Here is a 24,302-nt window from a genome sequence, read left to right as displayed (position 1 = left end):
ACAACTAAATAAAGAAAACTTGTTCAATTATGCACATAATATTGTTCTTATCTTAAGACAATCTGATCTTGATAACTATTATGCCTACATTCATTTTCTAGGATTAAACACGAGGAGTGATCACTTGAGCAAGGTTGTGGAGGGCAAGATCAGTAAGGGCATCAAGACCTAAGGGGCCATATCCCAGCTGAGAGAATCATAGGATCTTATAATTTGCAGCATGAAGAAAGTCATTTGGCCCACTGAAATTGTGCTGATGAAGGAGGAGAGCAGCACTGGCTGCTTTCTACTCTTCTAGCCCTCACTAGACAATTATAGCAACCAGCAACCTTCCCACTGCATGGCTGAGATCGGTTAACTCAGCATCTAACTTGACAATCTCCTTATCTATCTAGCTCAGCTATTCACTGGATAAATTAACTGAGTTATCAAGTGAGCTTATTTATATATCTCAGCAACAGTTATATTTATTGTATTTGGGAGCAAAAGATTAGTAATGCAAATAAAAACAAATATAATTGGCTTACATATTATTTTGACTTTTAATATACTTCTGATCACATGGAAGATTTATCTTTGATTTTCCCTACTGGTTTATCATTACTAAAGAAATTAGGACATGACAAATCTCAACAAGTTGATGCTTTCTTTATTAGTGACACATAACGAACAAGTCTAATTTAATATACAAAAATAAGTTACAAAGAAATGCACATTCTGTGAATTTCTTCAATGAACTCTTCAAGCTTGTAATTACTCTTCAACTTGCACTCCCTTCTGTAAAATAAACATGTTTTTCATTTAAAAACAAGATCCAGTTATTAAACTGTATTAAACAATGTTTGTATTCTTGTATGGACAGTACTATAATTTCTGGAAAAGTACTATATGCACAAGTGAGGGTGCATTTACAGTGCAAAGCGATTTCTGCTGCATAGTGATGCTAAACTAGCAGTATAGCAGTATAAATCCAGAGTCAGAGGTCAACTTGATGCCAGAGTAAGACTCCCTAAAAAAGGTAGTCTCACATAGCTTCAGCTTGAAACCACATAGAGTGTAAACTTAGTGCATTGTCAAACCTGATTTACAAAATACTCAGGGTCAAATTTAACTTCATCTTAAATGTTTAGGGAGTGGGAATTCTACCCTCCCCACTTTCTAAACATTTAAATGTTAAAATTTTAGGAGAGGGCTCTGCCCATGTCTGTATCCAGGCATGCTAACAGTTCTCTCCTGGACAAGACTGTTTCAGTTCCAGTCAGGCAGGAGCCAGGCAATTTAAATGCAATTCTGCCTAGCTGATACCCAAGCTGCAGCTACCAGCACATTAATATCCACAGTTAGGATCAATCGATCTGCATCACATACAGTTGTGGGCTTCATATTACCTTAAGTGAAAATACAGCTTATCGCATTTAAAGCAAAAAGTTTGTTTACCTTGATGTCACGGCTTTTAGCCCTGAGTTTATTGACTTGGGATTCCGCGATATCAGCACGCTCCTCGGCCTCCTCAAGCTCATGCTGCACCTTCCTGAACTTGGACAGATGAACATTAGCCTGTTCCTCCTGGAATGATGTCAAAAAGGATTAAGATTAGGGATCGATACTTAAATACAGCATTACATTCTTGAAATGGAAATACTGCACTGAAGCGTTTCCAGCGGGCATAACCGAACATCAAATTATCTCAAATAAATACCATCCAGAATTACTTACAGTCTCCTCGGTTTGCCTCTTGTAAGCTTTAACCTTCAGTTGTAATTTGTCAACCAGATCCTGCAGCCTCAGGAGATTCTTTCTATCTTCCTCAGACTGTTAAAAATTAAAAAAACACGTAACTCTAGTCCCTATTTAGTACCTTATAAGTAAACATATTAAACGGTGGGATATTAATGTCAATAATTTGTAATACGTTTTCATTGTATTTAAAATGTCATTTGAAATTTGAATTCCATACCTGATAGGTAAGCTCCTTGACCCGTCTTTCATATTTGCGAGCGCCTTTGATAGCTTCTGCACTACGCTTCTGCTCAACTTCAAATTCGTTCTCCAGTTCACGCACCTAAGATGGGAGAATATTAAGAGTCATATTTTCAAGCAAAGTAAAAGCTGCAGATTTCTGTACCATTATTCAGGTGCGTATTTCATGGTTCCGTATTATTACATACCCTGGCTTCCAGTTTCTGGATCTGCTTCTTTCCTCCTTTCATTGCTAGCTGTTCGGCCTCATCCAGGCGGTGCTGCAGGTCCTTTACCGTTTGATCAAGGTTTTTCTTCATTCTCTCAAGGTGGGCGCTTGTATCCTGCTCCTTCTTCAATTCTTCTGCCATCATAGCAGCCTTATAGTAATTAAGTATGAGATATTTAATTGTATAAATCAGTATGAAATATCTAAGTGTTACTGGCGACTTTGAAAATGAAACTTACATCAGTGATTGATTTCTTTGCCTTCTCCTCAGCATTTCTTGCCTCCTGAATGACATCCTCTACTTCAGACTGAAGTTGGGAAACATCCGTTTCAAGCTTCTTTTTGGTATTGATGAGGTTGGTATTCTATTAAAAGTGAACCAATGATTACATGAGAGAATTACCAATCATTTATTGGGTCTTAACACTTTTGAATCATGTTGTTAAAATCTGCCAGCAGCAAATTACCTGGGAATGAAGAAGTTGTACACGTTCACTAGCATCAATAAGTTCTTGTTCAGCCACCTTGCGAGCTCTTTCTGTCTGCTCCAGAGCTGCTCTCATTTCTTCTATTTCAGCCTGCTGAAGGTTGTTTCTGCGTTCAGACATTGCCAGCTGCTCTTTCAGGTCCTCATTGCTCCTCAAAGTTTCATCTATATGTATCTGGGCATCCTTCAAAGCGTAAAGAGAATTTTTCGTTAAATTGCAATTTGTGAGACCACTAACTAATTCTGCAAATAATGATTTAGCAGGTGTGGAGGAGATTTCATTCAATTTCAATATTTATTTCACGTATATGAAGGGATACAGAGAAGCGACTACCTTACATTGACCATACCTTAAGTTGAGACTGCACGTTCCTGAGATGCTTCAGGGCCTCTGTAGCCTGGCGATTGGCATGACTCAATTGAATCTCCATTTCGTTCAAATCACCTTCCATTTTCTTTTTGATTCTCAGAGCATCATTTCGGCTTCTGACCTCTGCCTCCAAAGAAGTCTGCAGAGTTTCCACAATTCTCTGACTGTTCCTCTTAATTTGATCAATTTCTTCATCTTTCTCAGCAATCTTTCTGTCAATTTCTGATTTTATCTGATTTAATTCAAGCTGGATACGAAGAAACTTGCTTTCTTCGTGTTCAAGAGATGCCTATAGAGAAAAAATGTTTTTATTTTACGCAAAAGCCTCGAACGTTGCATGTTTAACTCACTTTCAAATTTGTTGGAAACGGTGTGATCTTCTCATAATGAAAGTCGTGACCATTTATTCACGTACCTCTGCTTCTTCCAAAGCACTCTGGATTTCACTCTTTTCCGCCTCAGCCTGTTTCTTAGCCTTTTCCAACTCATGCATCGCCTTACCGCTTTCTCCAAGTTGTTCAGTCAAATCTGAGATCTCCTCTGTTTAAAGAAACGTAACGATTGACAGTGAAGCAGCTTTCTCTACACAAGAATAAACGAATGCTATATGTTTGAAAAACAACTCACGCTGAAGATTCTTGTTCTCTCGTTTGAGCGTTTCAAGTTGGTCCAAAGATTCTTCATAAGCGTTCTTCATTTTGAAGAGTTCAGTACTTAAAGAACGAGATTCCTTCTGAGATGCCTCCAATTCAGACTGACATTCCTCAAATTTCTGTTTCCAGTCTGCCAGAATCTGTGAGCACACAAGAGTCAAAAGGTTGTCATTAATCCTTGGGTGAAAAATGATCATAAGTTTTTACTTTCCAAAGTGGATTTACAGACCCGATTTATACCTTGTCAAAGTTCCTCTGCTTCTTATCAAGAGCGGCTGCTGCAGCATTAGCTCTCTCAACATCGATCATTAGATCTTCAACTTCGTTCTGCAGTCTTTGTTTGGTCTTTTCCAGCGAGGCACATTTGGAATTCACTGCCTCGATGTGATCCTCAGCCTCTTGGAGTCGCTGGGCAAGTTTTTTCCTGGAAAATAATTGAGATATGGCAAAATCGTGGAGAAAGAACAGAAATATACACGTAATCAATTAAAAAAAACAAAGCACCGGGGTTCATTTCTAGAGGAATAGAATTGAAAAGCAGAGACGTTATGTTAAGCTTGTACAGAGCCTTGGTTATACCACACTTGGAGTACTGTGAACAGTTCTGGTCTCCATATTACAAAAAGGATATAGAGGCACTGGAGAAAGAGCAAAAGAGATTTACAAGGATGATACCAGAACTGAGAGGTTATAACTACCAGGAAAGACTAAATAGCTGGGGCTCTTTTCTCTAGACAAGAGAAGGCTGAGAGGTGACCTAATAGAGATCTTTAAAATTATGAAATGGTTTTATAGGCTAGATGGTTGGTTAAGTTGGTGTCCATACTTAAGAAAAGACATACTTGCTCTCGAGGCAGTACAAAGAAGGTTCACTCGGTTAATCCCGGGGATGAGGGGGTGGACATATGAGGAGAGGTTGAATAGATTGGGACTCTACTCATTGGAGTTCAGAAGAATGAGAGGCGATCTTATTGAAACATATAAGATTGTGAAGGGGCTTGATCGGGTGGATGCGGTAAGGATGTTCCCAAGGATGGGTGAAACTAGAACTAGGGGGCATAATCTTAGAATAAGGGGCTGCTCTTTCAAAACTGAGATGAGGAGAAACTTCTTCACTCATAGGGTAGTAGGTCTGTGGAATTTGCTGCCCCAGGAAGCTGTGGAAGCTACATCATTAAATAAATTTAAAACAGAAATAGACAGTTTCCTCGAAGTAAAGGGAATTAGGGGTTACGGGGAGCGGGCAGGAAATTGGACGTGAATTTAAATTTGAGGTTAGGATCAGATCAGCCATGATCTTATTGAATGGCAGAGCAGGCTTGAGGGGCTGATTGGCCTACTCCTGCTCCTATTTCTTATGTTCTTATGTTCTTATATAGTGAAGATGTTTCCACTTATGGGGGAGACCAAAACTAGGAGCCATAAATATAAGATAGTCAGTAATAAATTCAGTAGAGAAACTTCTTAACCCAGAGAGTGGTTAGAATGTGGAACTCCCTACCACATGGAGTAGTTGAGGGGAATAGCATAGATGCATTTAAGGGGAATCTAGATAAGTATATGAGGGAGAAAGGAGTATAAGGATATGCTGCTAGGGTTAGATGAAGTAAGATGGGAGGGAGCTCGTGTGGAGCATTAAAACACCAGCATAGACCAGTTGGGCCGAATGGCCTGTTTCTGTGCTGTAACTTGTATGTAAAAAAACTTAAAGTGGCGATCAGAACGCACTTGGCTTCTTCCAGTTCCTCTGTGCGCTGGATTGCATCAGTTTCGTATTTCGTTCGCCACTGAGCGACTTCGCTATTGGCCTTGGACATGCCACGCTGGAGCTCGGCCTTTGCTTCTTGTTCCTCTTCATATTGCTCACGGAGCAGATCACAGTCATGGCGGGAAGATTGAAGACCGTGTGCCAAGGCATTCTTAGCCTTTAAACAAGATGCAGATAAGAGGAAATGATCAAATGCAAATGTTAAAATAATCTTGTATTTCAAATATTGGAATTTACGAATGGCATTTAAGAATTACCGTAATCCTAACTGGGAAATGCAGTATTCCATTAATTTGCTGCAATCCGTTCAATATAATATATTACCAACACTAATGCATGAGTCAATTAAATCAGATAATGCTCACTGAATTATTATTCTTCCCTATTTTTATCAAGATTCTTGCTCGTTGATCAGCTAAATGGAACAATGCAGGCCAAAGTTTTCTGCACAAAACTTGCGAGCTGCACGTGGCATCTTGTTAAGCAGTTCGCCATTTCAACCCCAGAGCATCACATTGATTGTCTACAAAGCTAAATACCTTCAGCTCTTCTTCCAGTTGCCTCTTCAACTCTTCAACCTGTTGAGTGAATGCTTGTTTTCCTCTTGTCAGTTGAGAAACCAGGGAATCCTTCTCTTCCATTTGGCGCGCGAATTCACCTAAGAATAAATTAAGGATTGAATGCAACTTAAGATTTTGAAAACGTGGCACAAATGCCAATATGCAACTGCTATAAATTCTAATATGATTCCAACTATTACCGTTTTCAGTTTGCAGACGAGCTTTCTGGGTTGTTAGATCGTTAACCATGCGTACGTGCTCATCATTCTTTGCCTTAGTTTCACTAAGTTGGTCCTCTAGGGCACGACAAAGCTTCTCAAAATTAGCCTTTAAGGAAACAGTCACGGTATGTTACGTATATTAAACTAAATAAATTGATATTTCTTAATGCAACCAACATTAAAAGGTTTTTAGAACTTACCTTAGATTTAGACATCGTTTCCATGTTACTGGCGACGTCGTCAATTTCCATCTTCAGCTCACTCTTTTCCTTCTCGAGCTTCTGTTTCACTCGTTGCAGATTGTCAATTTGTTCCCCAAGCTCTGATACACTATCGGCCTGCTTCTTACGAAGAGCAGCGGCAGTGGCTTCATGCTGCAGGGTAGATTCTTCCAGATCGCGGCGCATTTTCTGAAATTCTGCTTCGCGTTTCTTGTTCATTTCAATCTGTACTGCAGTTGCACCGCCAGCTTCTTCCAGTCGCTCACTGATCTCTTCAAGTTCCCGAGCAAGATCAGCTCTCTGTTTCTCAGTTTTAGCACGAGAGGCACGTTCAGCTTCAATTTCTTCTTCAAGCTCTTCAATACGAGCCTAAAATATATATTTATACATCTTTACCTTTGCATTCTGCATTATGTAATTATGTATGATACATAAATTATACAAAGTCCTCTAAATTTTGTTTTTATATAGCGGCTTGCCTGAAGCTCTTTGATTTTCTTTTGCAACTGAGTGCCTAGAACCTGCTCATCCTCAATCTTGCTTAGAAGTTGACTAATTTCAAACTCCTTCCTGTAATACAAATAGATTAATTTTAATAAATGCGTACAGAAAAATGATACAGTGCAGCAATTTGAAACAATAATGTCTATTATTCTCACTTTTTCAGCTTCTCGTCGACTTGCTGTTTGTCATTTTCCAAATCCATTATTGATTCATGTGCGAGTTTCAGATCACCTTCAAGTTTTCTCTTGGACCTTTCATGATCCATGCGAAGCTTCTTCTCTTGTTCCAGAGACCCTTCAAGCTGATGCGCATAGATTAAAAGCAAGCACACGTATTCAGAGTGAGTTCAGGAAGAAAGGACCTATGATCGAATTATATTTAATTTTTGTTTTAATGGACACTTACATCATCGACTTGCTGTTCCAGCTTTGACTTGGCTTTGGTCAGAGTGTTGACTTTGTCTTCCTCAGCCTGCAGATCATCCAGAGTCTGCTGGTGGGCCTCTTGTAGAGCCTTCTTTTCTTTTGTTAACTTGACAATATTTTCATCAAGGCTGGCCATTTCCTCCGTAAGGTTCTTGACCTGTTTGCGCAAAAGAATATGTAAATTCCATCTCTATCGACTGTGTACAGCATCACTTAGATGAGTAAATTATTTTATCATGATAACAGGAAAAAAACCTGTCTTAATGTGTTTCACCATTCTGTAAACATGTCAATATTATCACAATTTATTCTGAAATATTAAAATTAATATGGCACTAAGTGTTATTACATGATCAGCATACTCGCTCGTGGGATCTGCAGATAATTATTTTAAATCTATATGTGTTTATACCTTGTTTTCTGTGGCATGTTTCTCCTTTTCAACTTTGGCTAAAGTTAGCTCCAGGTCATCAATATCTTTTTTCAGTTCTGAGCACTCATCTTCCAATTTTCTTTTCTTGGCCGTGAGCTCAGCATTTGTTTCTTCTTCATCCTCTAGCCTTTCATTTGATTCTTTAAGTTTAGCCTCGAGCTGAATTTTGTTTTTAATGAGCCCCTCGCATCTTTCTTCGGCATCTGCCAGAGTTTCACATTCCTGGCAGACAAAATATGCATTTTTAACTACGTTCCAAAAACAAGAATAAATATAAAACAATCCTGGGAATTCTAAATTTCATTGGACCAAAACAGAGGCAAAATGTCCACTGATTTGGGAAAAACCTTGAAACAAGTACGATGTTTCAAATAAACCTAATTATACCTATGAATTATAGCATATTTATTCTCTGGTTTCAGATCTCTATCATTGGATTATTTGGTGCATTTTTTATTGACTCATCATAAGCAGTGATATTAAAGAAGAATTTTTAACCGATACCAAAGCTTCACCCGAGATCTAAGTTCCATACCATCCAGACTATTGGAATTAAATTACCCTCACACGACCATCTTTATGGGTTCTATGCAAAATGCGTTTGGCAGTCTCAACCATTCCTAGTAGGCACAAGCCTCAGCACAGGATTGCTCATAATTTGGCATAAACTAACAATATCTCTCAAAACAGTTATAAGGATGGCTGGTGTGAGAAGTGAAAAAAATATTCTCAAGCTAGCTTCAAGGCACGTGGTTGCAGCAGAGTAAATGGAATGATTCATTGATGCTTGCAATGTGTGACAATAATTGATAAAAGTCTTTGATGTCCTTCTTAGTGTGCCCAAAATTTCACTGAAAAACTTTCGAAAATCGGAGGTTTGGATGCTCGTTAAATTCAACAAGTAAAGGTGAACTATCTAAGTAATCCTGAAAGGGTGGTAGAGGCAGATTCAATCGAGGCTTTCAAAAGGGTATTGGATAAGTATCTGAAAAGAAAAAAATCTACAGGGCTACAGGTAAAGGGACTAACTGGATTACTCTTGCAGAGAGCCGGCACGGGGTCGACGGACCGAATGGCCTCCTTCTGTGTTGTAACCATTCTATGATTCTATCATAACGGTGCCTGCACTAAATTATTTTATCAAACATCCCGTCCCCTAACGTATATGAAAGTACGTGCAATGATTTATCTGAGAAAGCATACCGCCTGTACTTGAAGAACCAGGTCATTCTTTTCCTGGACCAAAGACACCATTTTCTCCTCCAATTCCTTCCTTCGTGCTTCAGATTTGGCAAGTGCCTCCTTAGTTTTTTCAAACTCCTCTTTCATATTCGCCATTTCCTTTTCAGATTCGGCGCTCTTTAGAAGAGGTTTGATCTTAAAGAACAGTTTCATCCATGGCCAATGCTTGACGTTCATGAATGAACGGATGTTGTACTGAAGGGTAAAGATGGACTCTCTGGAGGAAACAATTGCAAAGAGAATATCAACACGTACCTTTCTTCATTTTCTGTCCCTTAAAACAAAGCATATTGGGGTATATATAAGTTCATTTTACCTTCTCTCCATCATCATTTTGAATTCAACTCTCATCAGAAATCCGCGGCAGACGGCTTGTGTGCGGGTAACAAGTTGTGCCAACTTGTCGTCTCTCATCTCTTCAAGAGTACCCAGGAGACCAGCTTTGAAAAACACCTTTGATGGAATAAATAGCTTTAGATGGTAAAGAAGGCTCATCATCACAATATAAAATGATAGCCATATTTATAAAATAGCCTCTTACCTTAGTATGACCAAACCTATACTGGGTATGATCAACATCGATGGAACCCAAGAGTTTTTCAGACGCCTTCTTGCTGTCGATGAACTGTCCTTCGGGAATTGCACTTGCATTCAGAATCCTGTATCTGTTCAGTTTAACGTTTTGAGAAATTTTAAAAAGTGAAACTTTATGTTAATTTTCATTCAAGTATAATATATTTACATAACTCCTTACCTTTGCTTAAAGTCACCATATATAATTCTGCTTGGAAATCCCTTTCGGCAGATTCTAATTCCTTCAAGCACACCATTGCATCTGAGCTGGTGCATGACCAGGTGATTTTCCATAGTACCTAGGACATAGAAAGAATGAAGAAGAAGAATTCACACGTTAGATTTTTTTGATGAATATTCATTAGTGAGTACAAAAAGATCCAGGAAAAGAAAAGGAAATGCTGCATTTTACTACGAAAAATTTATTTTGCTTGAATTATAAAAATAGTCCATTTCGATTACCTGGAGTCTTTGTCTCGTTGGGAATTAAACAACGCACGAAATGTGGGTGAGTGGACCTCAAGTTAGTCATCAGCTTGTTCAGATTTTCCTGTAGAAGACAACGTATCTTCAATTTAGCATTTCCGTAATGCGAATACAATTATTACAAATTTATGGGGCCATTCCAATCAGCAGTTAATCTGACTGAGTTTGAACCTTCTGCTGATTATAACGGACATAGAAACCAGCCTGGGGTTGTTATAGAAGGTTTCTAAGAGCGAAGCTCCATTCTACTTTTTCAATGACAGTAACAAAACACCAAGAATCTGTGTACCTTTCACCCATGACTAAAACAAGCAGTCCTGATATATTAAGAAGAAAACATACCCTAAACAGAGCAGACACAGTCTGGAATGATGAACCCTTCTTTTTGCCTGCCTTCTTCCCAGTGTCTGCCGTAAAGAATAGTTTCAGCAATTAGTTATTGAAAAGTGAAGAACAAATATTAGCAGTTTGCAAAAATATGCTCTAAATTAATAAAATGGTTATAAGCAGATCAAATCATACCTTCCCCACTATGAGCAACGTAAAGTGTTGGCAAGAGTTTCAGAGCAGCCTTCTGGTACAGTCCAATAACAGTTTCGTTCAGTGGGTCCTTATTCTTGTCCAGCCAACCACTGACATTATAATCCACGGTGCCAGCGTAGTGCATCAAAGCGAAGTGAGCTTCAGCCTTTCCCTTGGCAGGCTTGGGTTTCTGGAAGTTGTTTGTTTTTCCAAGATGCTGGTCATATAGTTTATTCTTGAAAGTAATATCTGAGGCCTTGGGGAACATACACTCCTCTTCCAGGATTGAGAAGATCCCCATGGGCTGTTAAATGAAATATACATTTATTGGAGTAAAGTGCATCGGACTTTCATTCATAAACATATATGACAGTTACAAACATATTGTAAGTTATGTGTCCATTATTAGAATTAATTCTTATTTATAACGCGTTTTGATTCCCTTACCTTTTCAATGAGTTCAATGCAAGCAGCCAGATCCATACCGAAGTCAATGAACTCCCACTCAATTCCTTCCTTCTTGTACTCCTCTTGTTCCAGAACGAACATGTGATGGTTGAAGAACTGCTGCAGTTTCTCATTGGTGAAGTTAATGCACAACTGTTCCAAGCTGTTAAACTAAATTAATAGAGAAGGTAAACACCATCTGTATCTATCTATAATATATTAAAATTCTTACATTTGTGGGCAATACCTGTCAACTTTTCCCATTTTAAATTCGTATGTCCACATTTATAATGGAAACTGCCTATGTAGGTTTCACACCCTGTAATTACGCCCTTCCCCAGTAGAGGTGCTGCAGTGCCACCATTGGCAGGAGGGTGTAATTATTGGGTGAGAAGTTTACATAAAAAGTTCTATTCTAATTGTTACATACAAATTTATAATGGATATAAAAACAACAGAATGCAGACTGAATTACATTTGCACACCGGGTCCAATTATTCCTTGTCCTCTACCCTTGTTTTATCTGATGTCTGCTCTTGGTCTTGACAAGAGATTGACTAGTAATATATTAAAAATAATACCTCTGCTGCACAATCTGTCAATGTTTTACATTATAAATTCCTATGTCCACTTTTATAATGAAAACTGCTTATGTAAACTTGTCACTCTGTAAAGAAAGAAATAACTTGCATGTATATAGCGCCTTTCACGACCTCAGGACGTTCCAAAGCGCTTTACTGCCAATGAAGTACTTTTGAATGAAGTCACTGATACAATGCAGGAAACACGTCAGCCAATTTCTGCACTGCAAAGTCCCACAAACGCAATGACTAGATTATCTGTTTTAGTAATGTTGGTTAAGGGATAAATATTGGCCAGGGCAGTGGGAGAATTCCCCTGCCCTTCTTTAAATAGGGCTGTGGAATCTTTTATTTCCACCTGAGAGGACAGACGGGGCCGCGGTTTAACGTCTCATCTGAAAGATGGCACCTCTGACAATGCAGCACTCCCTCAGTACTGCACTGAAGTGTCAGCCTGGATTACATGCTCAAGTCCTTGAATGGAACTTAAACCCACAACCTTCTGACTCAGAGGCGAGAGTGCTAACAGTGAGCCATGCCTGATACCTAATACCTAAAGGCATGATGGTGGATAGGCAATGGCTAACATTTAAGGAACGAAATGCATGAATTGCAACAATTATACATTCCTTTCTGGCGCAAAAACACAAAAGGAAATGCGGCCCAACCATGGCTAACAAAAGAAATTAAGGATAGTATTCAATCCAAAGAGGGGTCATATAAAGTTGCCAGAAAAAGTAACAAGCCTGAGGATTGGGAGCAGTTTAGAATTCAGCAAAAAAGGACCAAGAGATTGATTAAGAGGGGAAAAATAGAATATGAGAGTAAACTTGAAAGGAACATAAAAGTGGACTGTAAAAGCTTCTACAAGTATGTAAAAAGAAAAAGATTAGTGAAGACAAATGTAGGTCCCTTACAGTCAGAAATGGGAGAATTTATAATGGGGAACAGGGAAATGGCAGAGCCATTAAACAAATACTTTAGTTCTGTCTTCACAGAAGAAGACACAAATAAGTTCCCAGAAATGCTCGGGAACCAAGGGACTAGTGAGAAGGAGGAATTAAAGGAAATTAGTATTAGTAAAAAATAGTGCTGGAGAAATTAATGGGACTGAAAGCTGATAAATCCACAGGACCTGATAATCTGCATCCCAGAGTAGTAAAGGAGGTAGCCATGGAAATAGTGGATGCATTAGTTGTCATCTTCCAAAATTCTATAGATTACGGAACAGTTCCTGCAGATTGGAGGGTGGCACTATTTAAAAAAGGAGGGAGAGAGAAAACAGGGAACTACAGACCAGTTAGCCTCACATCAGTAGTAGGGAAAATGCTAGAGTCTATTATAAAGGATGTGATAACAGGACACTTGGAAAATATCAATGGGATTAGACAAAGTCAACATGGATTTATGAAAAGGAAATTATGTTTGACAAACCTGCTGGAGTTTTTTGAGGATGTAACTGGTAGAATAGATAAGGGAGAACCAGTGGATGTGGTTTATTTGGATTTTCAGAAGGCCTTTGATAAAGTTCCACATAAGAGGTTAGGGTGAAAAATGAAAGAACATGGGATTGGTGGTAATATAGTGACATGGATTGAAAATTGGTTAACAGACAGGAAACAGAGAGTAGGAATAAATGGGTCTTTTTCGGGGTGGCAGGCGGTGACTAGTGGGGTACCGCAGGGATCAGTGCTTGGGCCCCAGCTATTCACAATCTATATCAATGATTTGGATGAGGGAACCAAATGTAATATTTCCAAGTTTGCTGACAACACAAAACTAGGTGGGATTATGAGTTGTGAGGAGGATGCAAAGAGGCTTCAAGGTGATTTAAACAAGTTGAGTGAGTGGGCAAATACATGGCAGATGCAGTATAATGTGGATAAATGTGAAGTTATCCACTTCGGAAGGAAAAACAGAAAGGCAGAGTATTATTTAAATGGTGATATATTGGGGAATGTTGATGTACAAAGGGACCTGGGTGCCCTTGTACACCAGTCACTGAAAGCAAACATGCAGGTGCAGCAAGCAGTTAGGAAGGCAAATGGTATGTTGGCCTTCATTGCAAGAGGATTCGAATACAGGAGCAAGGATGTCTTACTGCAGTTATAAAGGGCCTTGGTGAGACCACACCTGGAGTATTGTGTGCAGTTTTGATCTCCTTACCTAAGAAAGGATGTCCTTGCCATGGATGGAGTGCAGCGAAGGTTCACCAGACTGATCCCTGGGATGGCAGGACTGTCATATGAGGAGAGATTGGGTCGACTCGGCCTGTATTCACTTGAGTTTAGAAGAATGTGAGGGGATCTCATTGAAACATATAAAATTCTGACAGGGATAGACAGACTGGATGCAGGGAGGATGTTTCCCCTGGCTGGGGGGGGTGGGGTCCAGAATGAGGGGTCACAGTCTCAGGATACGGCGTAGGACATTTAGGACTGAGATGAGGAGAAATTTCTTCACTCAAAGGGTGGTGAACCTGTGGAATTCTCTACCACAGAAGGCTGTGGAGGCCAAGTCACTGAATATATTTAAGAAGGAGCTAGATAGATTTCTAGACATAAAAGGCATCAAGGGGTCTGGGGAGAGAGTGGGAATATGGTATTGAGATGGATGATCAGCCATGATCATATTGAATGGCGGAGCAGGCTCGAAGAGCCGAATGGCCTACTCCTGCTCCTATTTTCTATTTTTCTATGTTTCTAATTACTCTCTTGCCCCCAAGTGGAGAAACTGAAATGCCACTAGTGGCAGGAGGGTGTAATTACAGCATAACAAGTTTACATAGGCAGTTTTCCTTATAAATGTAGCCTTAGGAATTTATAATGAAAATACAAAAATAAGAACAAGTGTATGACTTTAAACTGAGAGATAAGTTGCATCAGCGTACCCTGATCCATTTATCCCCCACCCTCTAACCCTGCGTCACCTGAAAACTACATTAGACCCATTCACAAAAAATCAATTAGTATCATAAATAGATATAGGTTAGATATTCCTAAAAGTAATGTTTTGTCTCTTACATCAAAAATTTCAAAGCCAGCAATGTCTAGCACACCAATAAAGTACTGCCTTGGCTGTTTTGTGTCCAATTGCTGGTTGATACGTATCACCATCCACAAGAACATTTTTTCATAGACTGATTTCGCAAGGGCACCAACAGAGTTGTGTACCTAACAAAACAAAATGAGTATCAGTGAGGGAATGTTCATCAGCAGCTTCAGTTAAATCTTAATAATCAATTTCACAAGAATATCACGTTAGAATCAGAGGTGAATACAATACCTGCTGTACCGTCTGGCCTTTCGTCACAAATTCATTGCCCACCTTTACGCGTGGGTAACACAAAGCTTTGAGCAAATCAGCAGAGTTGAGACCCATCAGGTAAGCAGCCTTGTCAGCAACTAAAAGTAGAATAATGGTGTAATCATAGAATCATAGAATGATACAGCGCAGAAGAAGGCCATCCAGCCCACTGTGCCTGTGCTGGCTCTTTGAAAGAGCTATCTGATTAATCCCACTCCCCTGCCTTTTCCCCATAGCCCTGCAAATTTTTCCCTTTCAAGTATTTATCCAATTCCCATTGGAAAGTTATTATTGAATCTGCTTCCATCACCCTTTCAGGCAGTACATTCTAGATCATAACAATTCGCTGTGTAACAAAAATTCACCTCATCTTGTCTCTGGTTCTTTTGCCAATTAACTTAAATCTGTATCCCCTGCTCACCAATTCTTCTGCCACTGGAAACAGTTTCTCCTTATTTATTCTATCAAAATCCTTCATGATTGTAAACATCTCTATTAAATCTCCCCTTAACTATCTCTGCTCTAAGGAGAACAACCCCACTTTTTCTAGTTTCTCCACGTAACTGAAGTTCCGCATCACTGGTACCATCCTAGTAAATCTCCTCTGAACCCTCTCTAAGGCCTTGACATCTTTCCTAAAGAGTGGTGCCCAGAATTGGACATAATACTCCAGCTGGGCCCTAACCAGTAGTTTATAAAGGTTTAGCATAACATCCTTGCTTGTGTACTTTATTCCTCTGTTTATAAAGCCAAGGATCCCATATGCTTTTTTAACAACCTTCTCAACTTGTCTTGCCACCTTCAAATATTTGTGTACGTACACCCTCTCGTCTCTCTGTTCCTGCACCCCCTTTAAAGTTGTACCATTTAGTTTATATTGCCTCTCTTCATTCATCCTACCAAAATTCAGAACTTCACACTCCTCGGTGTTAAATTTCATCTGCCATGTGTTTGCCCATTTCACCAGTCTGTTTATGTACTCCTGAAGTCTGTTTCTATCCTCTTCAATGTTTACTACATTTCCAAGTTTTGTGTCATCTGAGAACTTTGAAATTATACTCTCTATACCCAAGTCCAGGTCATTAATATATATCAAAAAGTGCAGTGGTCCTAATACCGACCCCTGGGGAACACCACTGTATACTTCCCTCCAGTCTGAAAAACAATTGTTCACCGCTACTTTCTGCTTTCTGTCCCTTAGCCAATTTTGTATCCATGCTGCCACTGCCCATTTAATCCCATGGGCTTCAATTTTGCTAACAAGTCCATCATGTGGTACCTTATCAAATGCCTTTTGGAAGTCCATATACACAGTATCAACCACATTACCTTCATTAACCCTTTCCATTACTTCATCAAAGAACTCAATCAAGTTAGTCAAACACAATGTGCCTTAATAAATGACAGCCAGCATGGATTTTTAAATCCATATTTTTCCAAGTGACAATAATTTTGTTCTGGTTATTGTCGCTAAAAGTTTCCCCACCACTGACTTCAGGCTGACTGGCCTGTAATTGCCGAGTTTATCCCTCTCTCCTTTTTTGAACAGGGGTGTGACTTTTGCAGTATTCCAGTCCTCTGGTACCATTCCCATATCTAAGGAGGATTGGAAGATTGTGGCCAGAGCCTCCGCTATCTCTACCCTTACTTCCCTCAGCAACTGGGATGCATCCCATCTGGATTTATCTACTTTGAGCACTGCCAACCTTTTAAGTACCTCTTCTTTATCTATTTTTACCATATTCAATTTCTCTACTACCTCCTCCTTTACTGTGACATTGACAGCATCCTCTTCTTTATTGATGACTTATGCGAAATACTTATTTAGTTCCTCAGCTATGCCCTCTGCCTCCACAAGAAGATCTCCTTTCTGGTCTCTAATTGGTCCCACCCCTCTTTTGACTACCCTTTTACTATTTATATGCTTATAAAAGACTTTTGGGTTCTCTTTTATGTTACCTGCTAATCTATTCTCATACACTCTCTTTGCCCCTCTTATTTCCTTTTTCAGTTTGCCTCTATAATTTCTCTATTCTGCTTGGTTCTCTGCTGTATTATGAGCCTAACATTTATCATAAGCCTTCTTTCTCTGTTTTGTTTTAATCTCTATATTTTATAGTCATCCCGAGAGGTCTAGCTTTGGATACCCTTCCTTTCCCCTTGTGTCTGGTCTGTACCGAAACTGTCTCCTCTTAGAAGGCCTCCCATTACTCATTTACTGTTTTATCTGCTAATCTTTGATTCCAATCCACCTGGGCCAGATCCCCTTTCAACTTACTGAAATTAGCCCTCCTCCAATTGAGTATTTTGACATTTGATTGTTCCTTGTCCTTTCCCATAATTACTCTAAACCTAATGATATTATGATCACTGTTTCCCAAATGCTCTCCCACTGTAACATGCTCCACTTGCCCCACTTCATTCCCCAGATCCAACACTGCTTCTTTCCTCGTTAGGCTGGAAACATACTGATCAAGAAAGTTCTCTTGTATACATTTCAGTAATTCCTCCCCCTCTTTGGCCTTTACATTGTTATGTTCCCAGTCTATATTAGGATAATTGAAGTTCCCCATTATAGCTACTCTATAGTTCTTGCATCTTTCTGAAATTTCTGCAAATTTGCTCCTCTATCTCCTTCTCACTATTTGGTGGCCCACAGTATACATCATGGTCTTGATCTATCAGTAAAAGCTTTATAGGAACATGAATCTCTTGTTAAAAATTGAATAATTTAATGTTACATTTGAAATAGTGGACTTTTGGGTCAAAATTGAGCTTAATAGTGAAGAAGGAGATGAAACAGCAACTTCGTTTGCAGCAGTTTTGTTCTGAATCGGTATTAACAGGCCAAACTGGTCATATACATTTCAACCGGGCATGGAGTCGTTACGCGCTAAATTTGTTCCTCTTTCATGGTTAATGACTGGAAAGTTTAATGAAGCTTCATGTAGCCAATGAAAATTCGCCTTCATTCATACTTGTCAGCTGCTTGTTATGACGCGCTTGGAATGGCCAAGATTCATGGCTAGTGTGCTCGTGTTCTCATGAAAGGACTTAATGAGAGGCGAACGCACAGCTTTGTGCACGAGAACCGGTAATATGCGGAGCATGCATGCACTGACTACTACATGCGCTTGGGCAAGGCGCAAAAGACGTAACGAGAAGTGCAAAGGCAGCTGGTATTAGAACAGCAGGGGGCAGCACAGCTCCCTGGGCAATCCACTCATCACCCCACCTGACAGCACACCCTAAAGATTACCCATTGCTTCCTTTCCTCTAACCATTTTGAGCTAGTTCTAAGTTTCATCTTGGATTCATGTTCTTTCAGCAGGTCAGCAACACCTCAAATTTAGAATTCTCATCCTTGTGTTCAAATCCCTCCATGCCCTCGCCCCTCCCTATCTCTGTAACCTCCTACCCCCTCCCATCCTCCCCAGAGCTCTGCGTTCCTCCAATTCTGGCCTCTTGCACATCCCCGATTTCCTTTGACCCTCCATTGGCAGTGGTGCCTTCAGCTGCCTAGGCCCTAAGCTCTGAAATTCCCTCCCTAAATCCTTCCGCCTCTCTACCTCTCTCTCATTCTTTAAGACCCTCCTTATAACCTACCTCTTTGACGCAAAAGTCCACTACCTTTTTGACCAAGCTTTTGGTTACCTGTCCTAATATCTCCTCTTGTGGCTCGGTGTCAATTTTTTTCTGCTAACGCATTTGTGAAGCACCTTGGGGCGTTTTACTACGTTAGAGGGCTGTATAAATGCAAGTTGTTGTTGTTCTGTAGCAGCCTTCATCACATAACAGGAGAGGGTGAGTCACAGGATGTTGCCCTACCATACAAAAGGATGCATATGGCAGCACTCTGGCATATCACTTTTCAGGTATGCTCTGTGCACGGTGCAACATCAATAAAACATTTGAGATCCCTCATCGTTAGCAAGCAGAATTTGTTATTACAAATAGCACGCGAACAGCTGAGGGTAGTGACAATGAAAAAGATACACATGGGGATGACATGCACCAACAGAACACATAGAACAAAAAATCGCTCGTCCAAAGGGAGGGCATGGCTGTATTCTATTATCCATGCATCAACTGAAGAACTGGTCAAGTTAGACACTGACAAACTAATATCCCTCTTGCTCTTCTACTTGTGCGAATTTACCTCACTTTGAGGTGCAAAAAAATGTTAATATCGTTGATGCTTTACAATGTTCCTAGTCATATGAAATTGTTTTTATGTTACCTTCAGTGCCATCAGGCTCAGCTTGTTCTTCTCGTTGCTTCTGCTTGAACTTTAGGTTACCAAAGTGCATTACTGCACCAGTGAGTTTATAGATGCCTATTTTCTCGTCAGCCGTGAAGCCCAAAATGTCGATGGCTTCCTAGGAACCAATAGGAGTAACTAGTAACATTCTAGTTGTGTGAACAATTGCTGGAACATTAAATTCACAGCCATAGAAATCTAACTTACATCAGTGGCCATCAGTTCCTCGTCGTCGTTGATACTGGCCACAGTAATCTCACCCTGGCTAACGAATTGAAAGTCGTAGGGGTTGGTGGTAATGAGCAACGTTTCTGAAACCAAACGATAGATTTAGACTGCAGCGCGTCGGTGGGTGATTCTTAAAGCGTTTTCCAATTCGTAACACATGCTTTTGAAATATAATAATTAATCACAATATGAAGCGACGATTGTAGGAAATTTCACGAAAGTTAATGTCGATATCTCTTACCAATAAGTTCTGGCTTTTTGTTGCACATAACCTGATAGAAAATGTGATAGCTTCTTTCAGCTTTCAGTTGGAATGTCACTCTGGACTTCTCCAGTAGATCTGTATTAGGAACACCATAGCTAGTTAAGAATAGTGTTCGTCCCAATAAATGAATTGCAGCGTTTCAAATTTTAATTTGTACACCTGAGATAGATAAATACTTACAAGTTTCAATATCGGCGGAGGACAGTTTTCCTGTGGCTCCAAAGTGAATCCTAATGAATTTACCCTTGGAATTAGAAAACATTAGTTAGCTGAATTGCTCGAGCGGTGTCGCATACAGTGACTAAGTATTATATACGTCTTTAGTTATTATTGGCAGTTTATTTCCTTTAGGTAATAAGCAAGATCTCTTAACATTTTATGTTGACGCTGCCCAAACACTTACAAAGCGAGATGAGTTGTCATTTCTCACTGTCTTGGCATTACCAAAAGCTTCCAGCAGAGGGTTAGCCTGGATGATTTGATCCTCCAGAGTTCCCTGGAAGTACATTTGGCAAGTATTAATAATGAAACAACGAATTAATTGGATGAAAAAACAAACACACGTCAATAATGTTTAATTGGCATGAAGAAATGCAAATAGGAAAAATCAGGACTGTTTTTTGTTGGAACAAAAGAGATTACAGGGTGATTTGATAGAGGTGTTTAAAATTGTGAAGAGCTGGGACAGAGTAGACAGAAACAGACAATGCAGTTGAGGGGTCCAGAATGAGGAGACCCAGGTATACGATTGAATATAAGAGATTTAGAACAGAGGGCAGGAGAAACTTTTTTTAGACAGAGGGCTGTGAGGCTGAGGAATGCACTACCACAGTTAACGATTGAAGCAGAGACCAAGTCAACATTTTAAGAACAAAATTGCATAGCAATCCGTTAGGTAGGTGGTTGAAGGAAAGGAGAATAAAGGGAAATTGGAATGGAGGGGGGCACACGAGATTACAACTACTGCTCCCAAGGAGGATAAACACCAACAGAGACTAGTTAGGCCCAATGCCATGTTTCCGTGCTGTAATTTCGATGTAATTCAATATAAAATGTAAAACAAACACCGCGGTATAATTGCATGTGCTTCTGATGTACTAAATTGCTGCTGATGTTCTGGTGCCTGAAAATTATTACCATATGATGTTGTTACATTGTCAGTAAGGGCTTTTCTGTCATTTTATCACTGAGCCTTAGGGCTTTCTTTGGTTTAACCATGTCTTTAATACAGAACATATTGATTTACCTTCATCTTTCCGGTATCCTTCTTCTTGCTGTCACCACTGGCTGCAACTGATGCAAAATACTGGATGACACGTTTCGTGTTCACAGTCTTGCCGGCACCAGATTCTCCGCTAGGGGTAGAAAAGGGAGCAATGAAGAAAGTCCAAAGTGGTGTATTTTAAAATAAAAAAATATCTTCGTTCCAAGCGATAAATATGCATGTGAGAACTTAAAAATCTTACGTGATCAGAATAGACTGGTTTTCACGGTCTGTGAACAGATAAAACAAAAGTACATAACCGTGCAAAATTTACGTGTTTTAATTTAAGTTGATGAAATGGCAAACTAAATGTTGATTACTGCATTGAAAGTCTTTCATAAAATCTTAGGAAAGTCTCCAGTTTACCCGTTTGCATGAACTGATAGGCGTTGTCAGAGATGGAGAAGATGTGGGGAGGAGCCTCCTGACGCTTCTTGCCTCTGTAACCAGAGACTACCTCGGGATTGTACACTGGCAACCACTTGTAGGGGTTCACAGTGACACAGAACAACCCAGAGTAGGTCTAAAGTCAGATAATTGAAATGCTTTAGAATTCTGCAAAAACATCTATTTTGTTTTTACATATCAGAAGAGGATATACTTACATAGATCATCCAGGCTGCATAACGCTCTTTGAGGTTAAACAGTACTGCTGGTTCGCTCAGATGGGTCATCATGGCCATGTCTTCGATTTTATCGAATTTTGGAGGATTCATTGGGAAGACTTGATCATCTTTAAGATTTAAAGTCTGCAAAATAACCAATAGATCTTTTTAGATTCTTTAAAAAAAAATTGCGATTTTGTGACCACAACTAAATTTTTCTAAAATTAACTTTTTAAAAAATAAAAGTACTTGCCTGATTATCTATGGTGTCAACTGTCACTTTACCACCTTCCTTGTTCTTGATTACGCCTTTTGTAAACTCGTACTTTGGATCGACGCAGTAGCATGCAGTTTTAGCGTCGAAGGGTCGATTTTGGGCTTCAATTCGCTCTTTCTCAGGCTTCCGCAAGAATGCCGCCGCCTCCCCGAAAACGGACATTTCCGCGTCCGAGCTCATGGTTGCAGTTTACTGTGAAAACAAAAAAAAGAGTAATTAAAACAGTGTTTATAATGTTCTTGAAACGTGTAAAAAAGGAATTTCAGCCCAATAAAATAAAATTGTAAGAGTTCACTCCTTCGTATATCCGTATGCCCATTTTGCATTGCGTCAAGATAGAAAGGAAAACGGCTTTACATACATGCTTTACTTTTTAGCACTGCGTTACCTGACCGCGCATATGTCAAACTATGTGTTGACAAAGACCTGATGGGCTTTTTGGTGTTGCCTGTTCTTTGTGTGTGCAGTTCTAACTCCACTTAACGCAGTTTCCACGCGAAAGTGACACTGTGAGAGTCAGGTTGCCAGCCTGTCTGCCAAATGCAGTAAAACAAGAGATGTCAGATTATCTGTAGTTGGATTCGCAGCATATGGGGTTGAAGACAGATTTTAAAAGTGCCCCGGGTACTAATGATCAAAATTGATATAGACTTCCAGATAGAGTAGTGGAGGGAAAATCATGCAGTGCTTTAAGAGAAATATGGATGTTGTGATGGGGAGGGTTTATCAATTTTCTTGGATAGATGAGTTAGGGTGGGCCAATTTTCTTCCTCAATTTTTCATCGTGTTTTTAATGTCTGCTCCCTCAGCATTGGATGTGCATGCACGTGCAGAGCCCCGTGTTGCTAAATTGAGGCTGTATGACTTAACATTATACGCTACAGATACTGGTCTCAGGCCAGTAGCTGTGGTATAACTGCACTTTAAGGGACTGGTAGCAAGAAACGGTGGGCAGTATTTGTGCGTCACACGCCACGGCTCTAAGATCTGTAGCCTCAGTATTAATTGCTGATACCAATTGCGATACCAACAATAAACTAAGGCGTTTATTGTTGGTATCGTCAGAAAAGAAGAGACATGTAGAATGCTTGTTTTGTAGCATATCTATTTTTGCATATTCGTAAGAAAAAAACAAACACATCGTATTAAAAACTCTATTGATCAGCGTTACAGGACAATTAATGACAAGGCTATTGTTCTGGTTAGTTCCCATGTCAGTACATTCATATATGAATTGAAAAGCATTTTTGAAATATTTTCGTGAGTTTGAAATACAATATTTAAGTCAAATAGCTATTGATCATTATCCGATTCTATATTACACACTGCAAGACATCGCCAAATAATGGAAGTATATTTTAAGAAGACTTTGTAACGCCGGCTAGATTGCTATTTTTTATGCAGCATCTGCTGACCACCCTGCATCATGTACTGCCATGTTACGTATTAGTATTGCATTCAGAAGCATCAGTGGTATCTGCAGTGCATTCTTCATACAATTACACAGTTGCTCGTTGACTGGCGATTGATGACAACTTGTGTTGGCAAGAATGCCTTTCCAGGGTACAAGAACTAGTTGCTAGCAGACACACTTTAACTTCATCTTTCTCGTTTCTGTTTTATGTGAAAAAATGCCTGTATTTACGAGAAAATCTTTATAAGCTTATTCATGTACACCTAAGTGCACATTTGGACTCTTCAAAAATTGTAAGTTTTGAATTATTCCACAGGATTTATTTTAGAAAATGATCTTTAGAACACCTCATTTTTTAAGCTGCGATAATACCAGTTTACAGCCATCATCGTAATGTCATAGAGTGCAGTGTTGTCAGTCAATTCACGGTATGGATATGCTTTATTGTTTATTATGACATTCATTTTTAAAGCCTTTACAAAGAAAAAAAATCAAATCTTGCAAATCTCATGTGTGGACAGTATAATTGTCACAAGTGCGATGTGATCAGGAAGGACAGAAAGCATAAGATAGAACTGTATCTTACCTTGTCCGATACAAGTCGCTGGAAGTAGTGAATCCAAGAAGCTGCCAGAAGCTGTAAGCAAAGAGAGGCGATAAGCTTAATTAACCAACAAAAGCGCGGACGTGTTTTATTGATGTAAAAATTGGACCATTTCTCACTTTGAACAGGTGCTTCGTCCTGAAAACCATTGGCAATGTGATGTGTGGTCTCCAATAGTGCGTTTTGACCGCGACTTTCGAAATCTCCCCCACCCACCCTACTCCTTTCACAGAATCATAGATTGGTTACAACACAGAAGGCCATTCGGTCCATCGAGCCCGTGCCGGCTCTTTGTAAGAGAAATCCAGTTAGTCCCATTCCCCCGCTCTTTCCCCGTAGTCCTGCAATTTTTTTCCCTTCAAGTATTCTTCCAATTCCCCTTTGAAAGCCACGATTT

The 24,302-nt window shown here is 39.6% G+C and overlaps 1 protein-coding gene across 1 annotated transcript; it reads right to left on the bottom strand.

Moving 5' to 3' along the window:
- Positions 1-631: 631 nt before the first annotated feature.
- On the bottom strand, positions 632-23,938 carry LOC137341247 (myosin-4). The gene is made up of 40 exons (XM_068004333.1): positions 23,888-23,938; positions 21,864-22,079; positions 21,611-21,754; positions 21,372-21,528; positions 21,208-21,235; positions 20,988-21,096; positions 20,145-20,237; positions 19,922-19,985; positions 19,718-19,816; positions 19,456-19,559; positions 19,228-19,366; positions 14,967-15,085; positions 14,705-14,854; positions 11,101-11,271; positions 10,654-10,957; positions 10,474-10,538; positions 10,108-10,195; positions 9,827-9,944; positions 9,614-9,737; positions 9,389-9,525; positions 9,034-9,289; positions 7,810-8,052; positions 7,378-7,554; positions 7,128-7,273; positions 6,948-7,038; positions 6,448-6,837; positions 6,227-6,353; positions 6,006-6,124; positions 5,427-5,623; positions 3,939-4,122; positions 3,673-3,838; positions 3,461-3,585; positions 3,026-3,334; positions 2,656-2,859; positions 2,428-2,553; positions 2,169-2,339; positions 1,958-2,062; positions 1,717-1,812; positions 1,438-1,566; positions 632-777 (listed from the first exon to the last, which is right to left on the bottom strand). The coding sequence occupies exons 2-40, from the start codon at positions 22,065-22,067 to the stop codon at positions 754-756; spliced, it is 5,802 nt and encodes a 1,933-aa protein (XP_067860434.1). The 5' UTR covers positions 22,068-22,079; positions 23,888-23,938; the 3' UTR covers positions 632-753.
- Between the last annotated feature and the right edge of the window lie 364 nt (positions 23,939-24,302).

The sequence above is a fragment of the Heptranchias perlo genome, chromosome 23 (assembly GCF_035084215.1).
Source record: "Heptranchias perlo isolate sHepPer1 chromosome 23, sHepPer1.hap1, whole genome shotgun sequence".
Lineage (NCBI taxonomy): Eukaryota > Metazoa > Chordata > Chondrichthyes > Hexanchiformes > Hexanchidae > Heptranchias > Heptranchias perlo.
Note: the sequence above shows the minus strand (reverse complement) of the source record. Positions and strands in the feature narration are given on the sequence as shown.

Excerpts from the sequence above, each read along its gene's own strand:
- LOC137341247 (XM_068004333.1), bottom strand. The coding sequence starts at position 22,067 with ATGAGCTCGGACGCGGAAATGTCCGTTTTCGGGGAGGCGGCGGCATTC. Across the intron at positions 9,290-9,388 it reads AAAATGATGATGGAGAGAAG|AGAGTCCATCTTTACCCTTC; the intron begins GTAAAATGAACT and ends TGTTTCCTCCAG. Across the intron at positions 7,274-7,377 it reads TGGAACAGCAAGTCGATGAT|CTTGAAGGGTCTCTGGAACA; the intron begins GTAAGTGTCCAT and ends TATGCGCATCAG.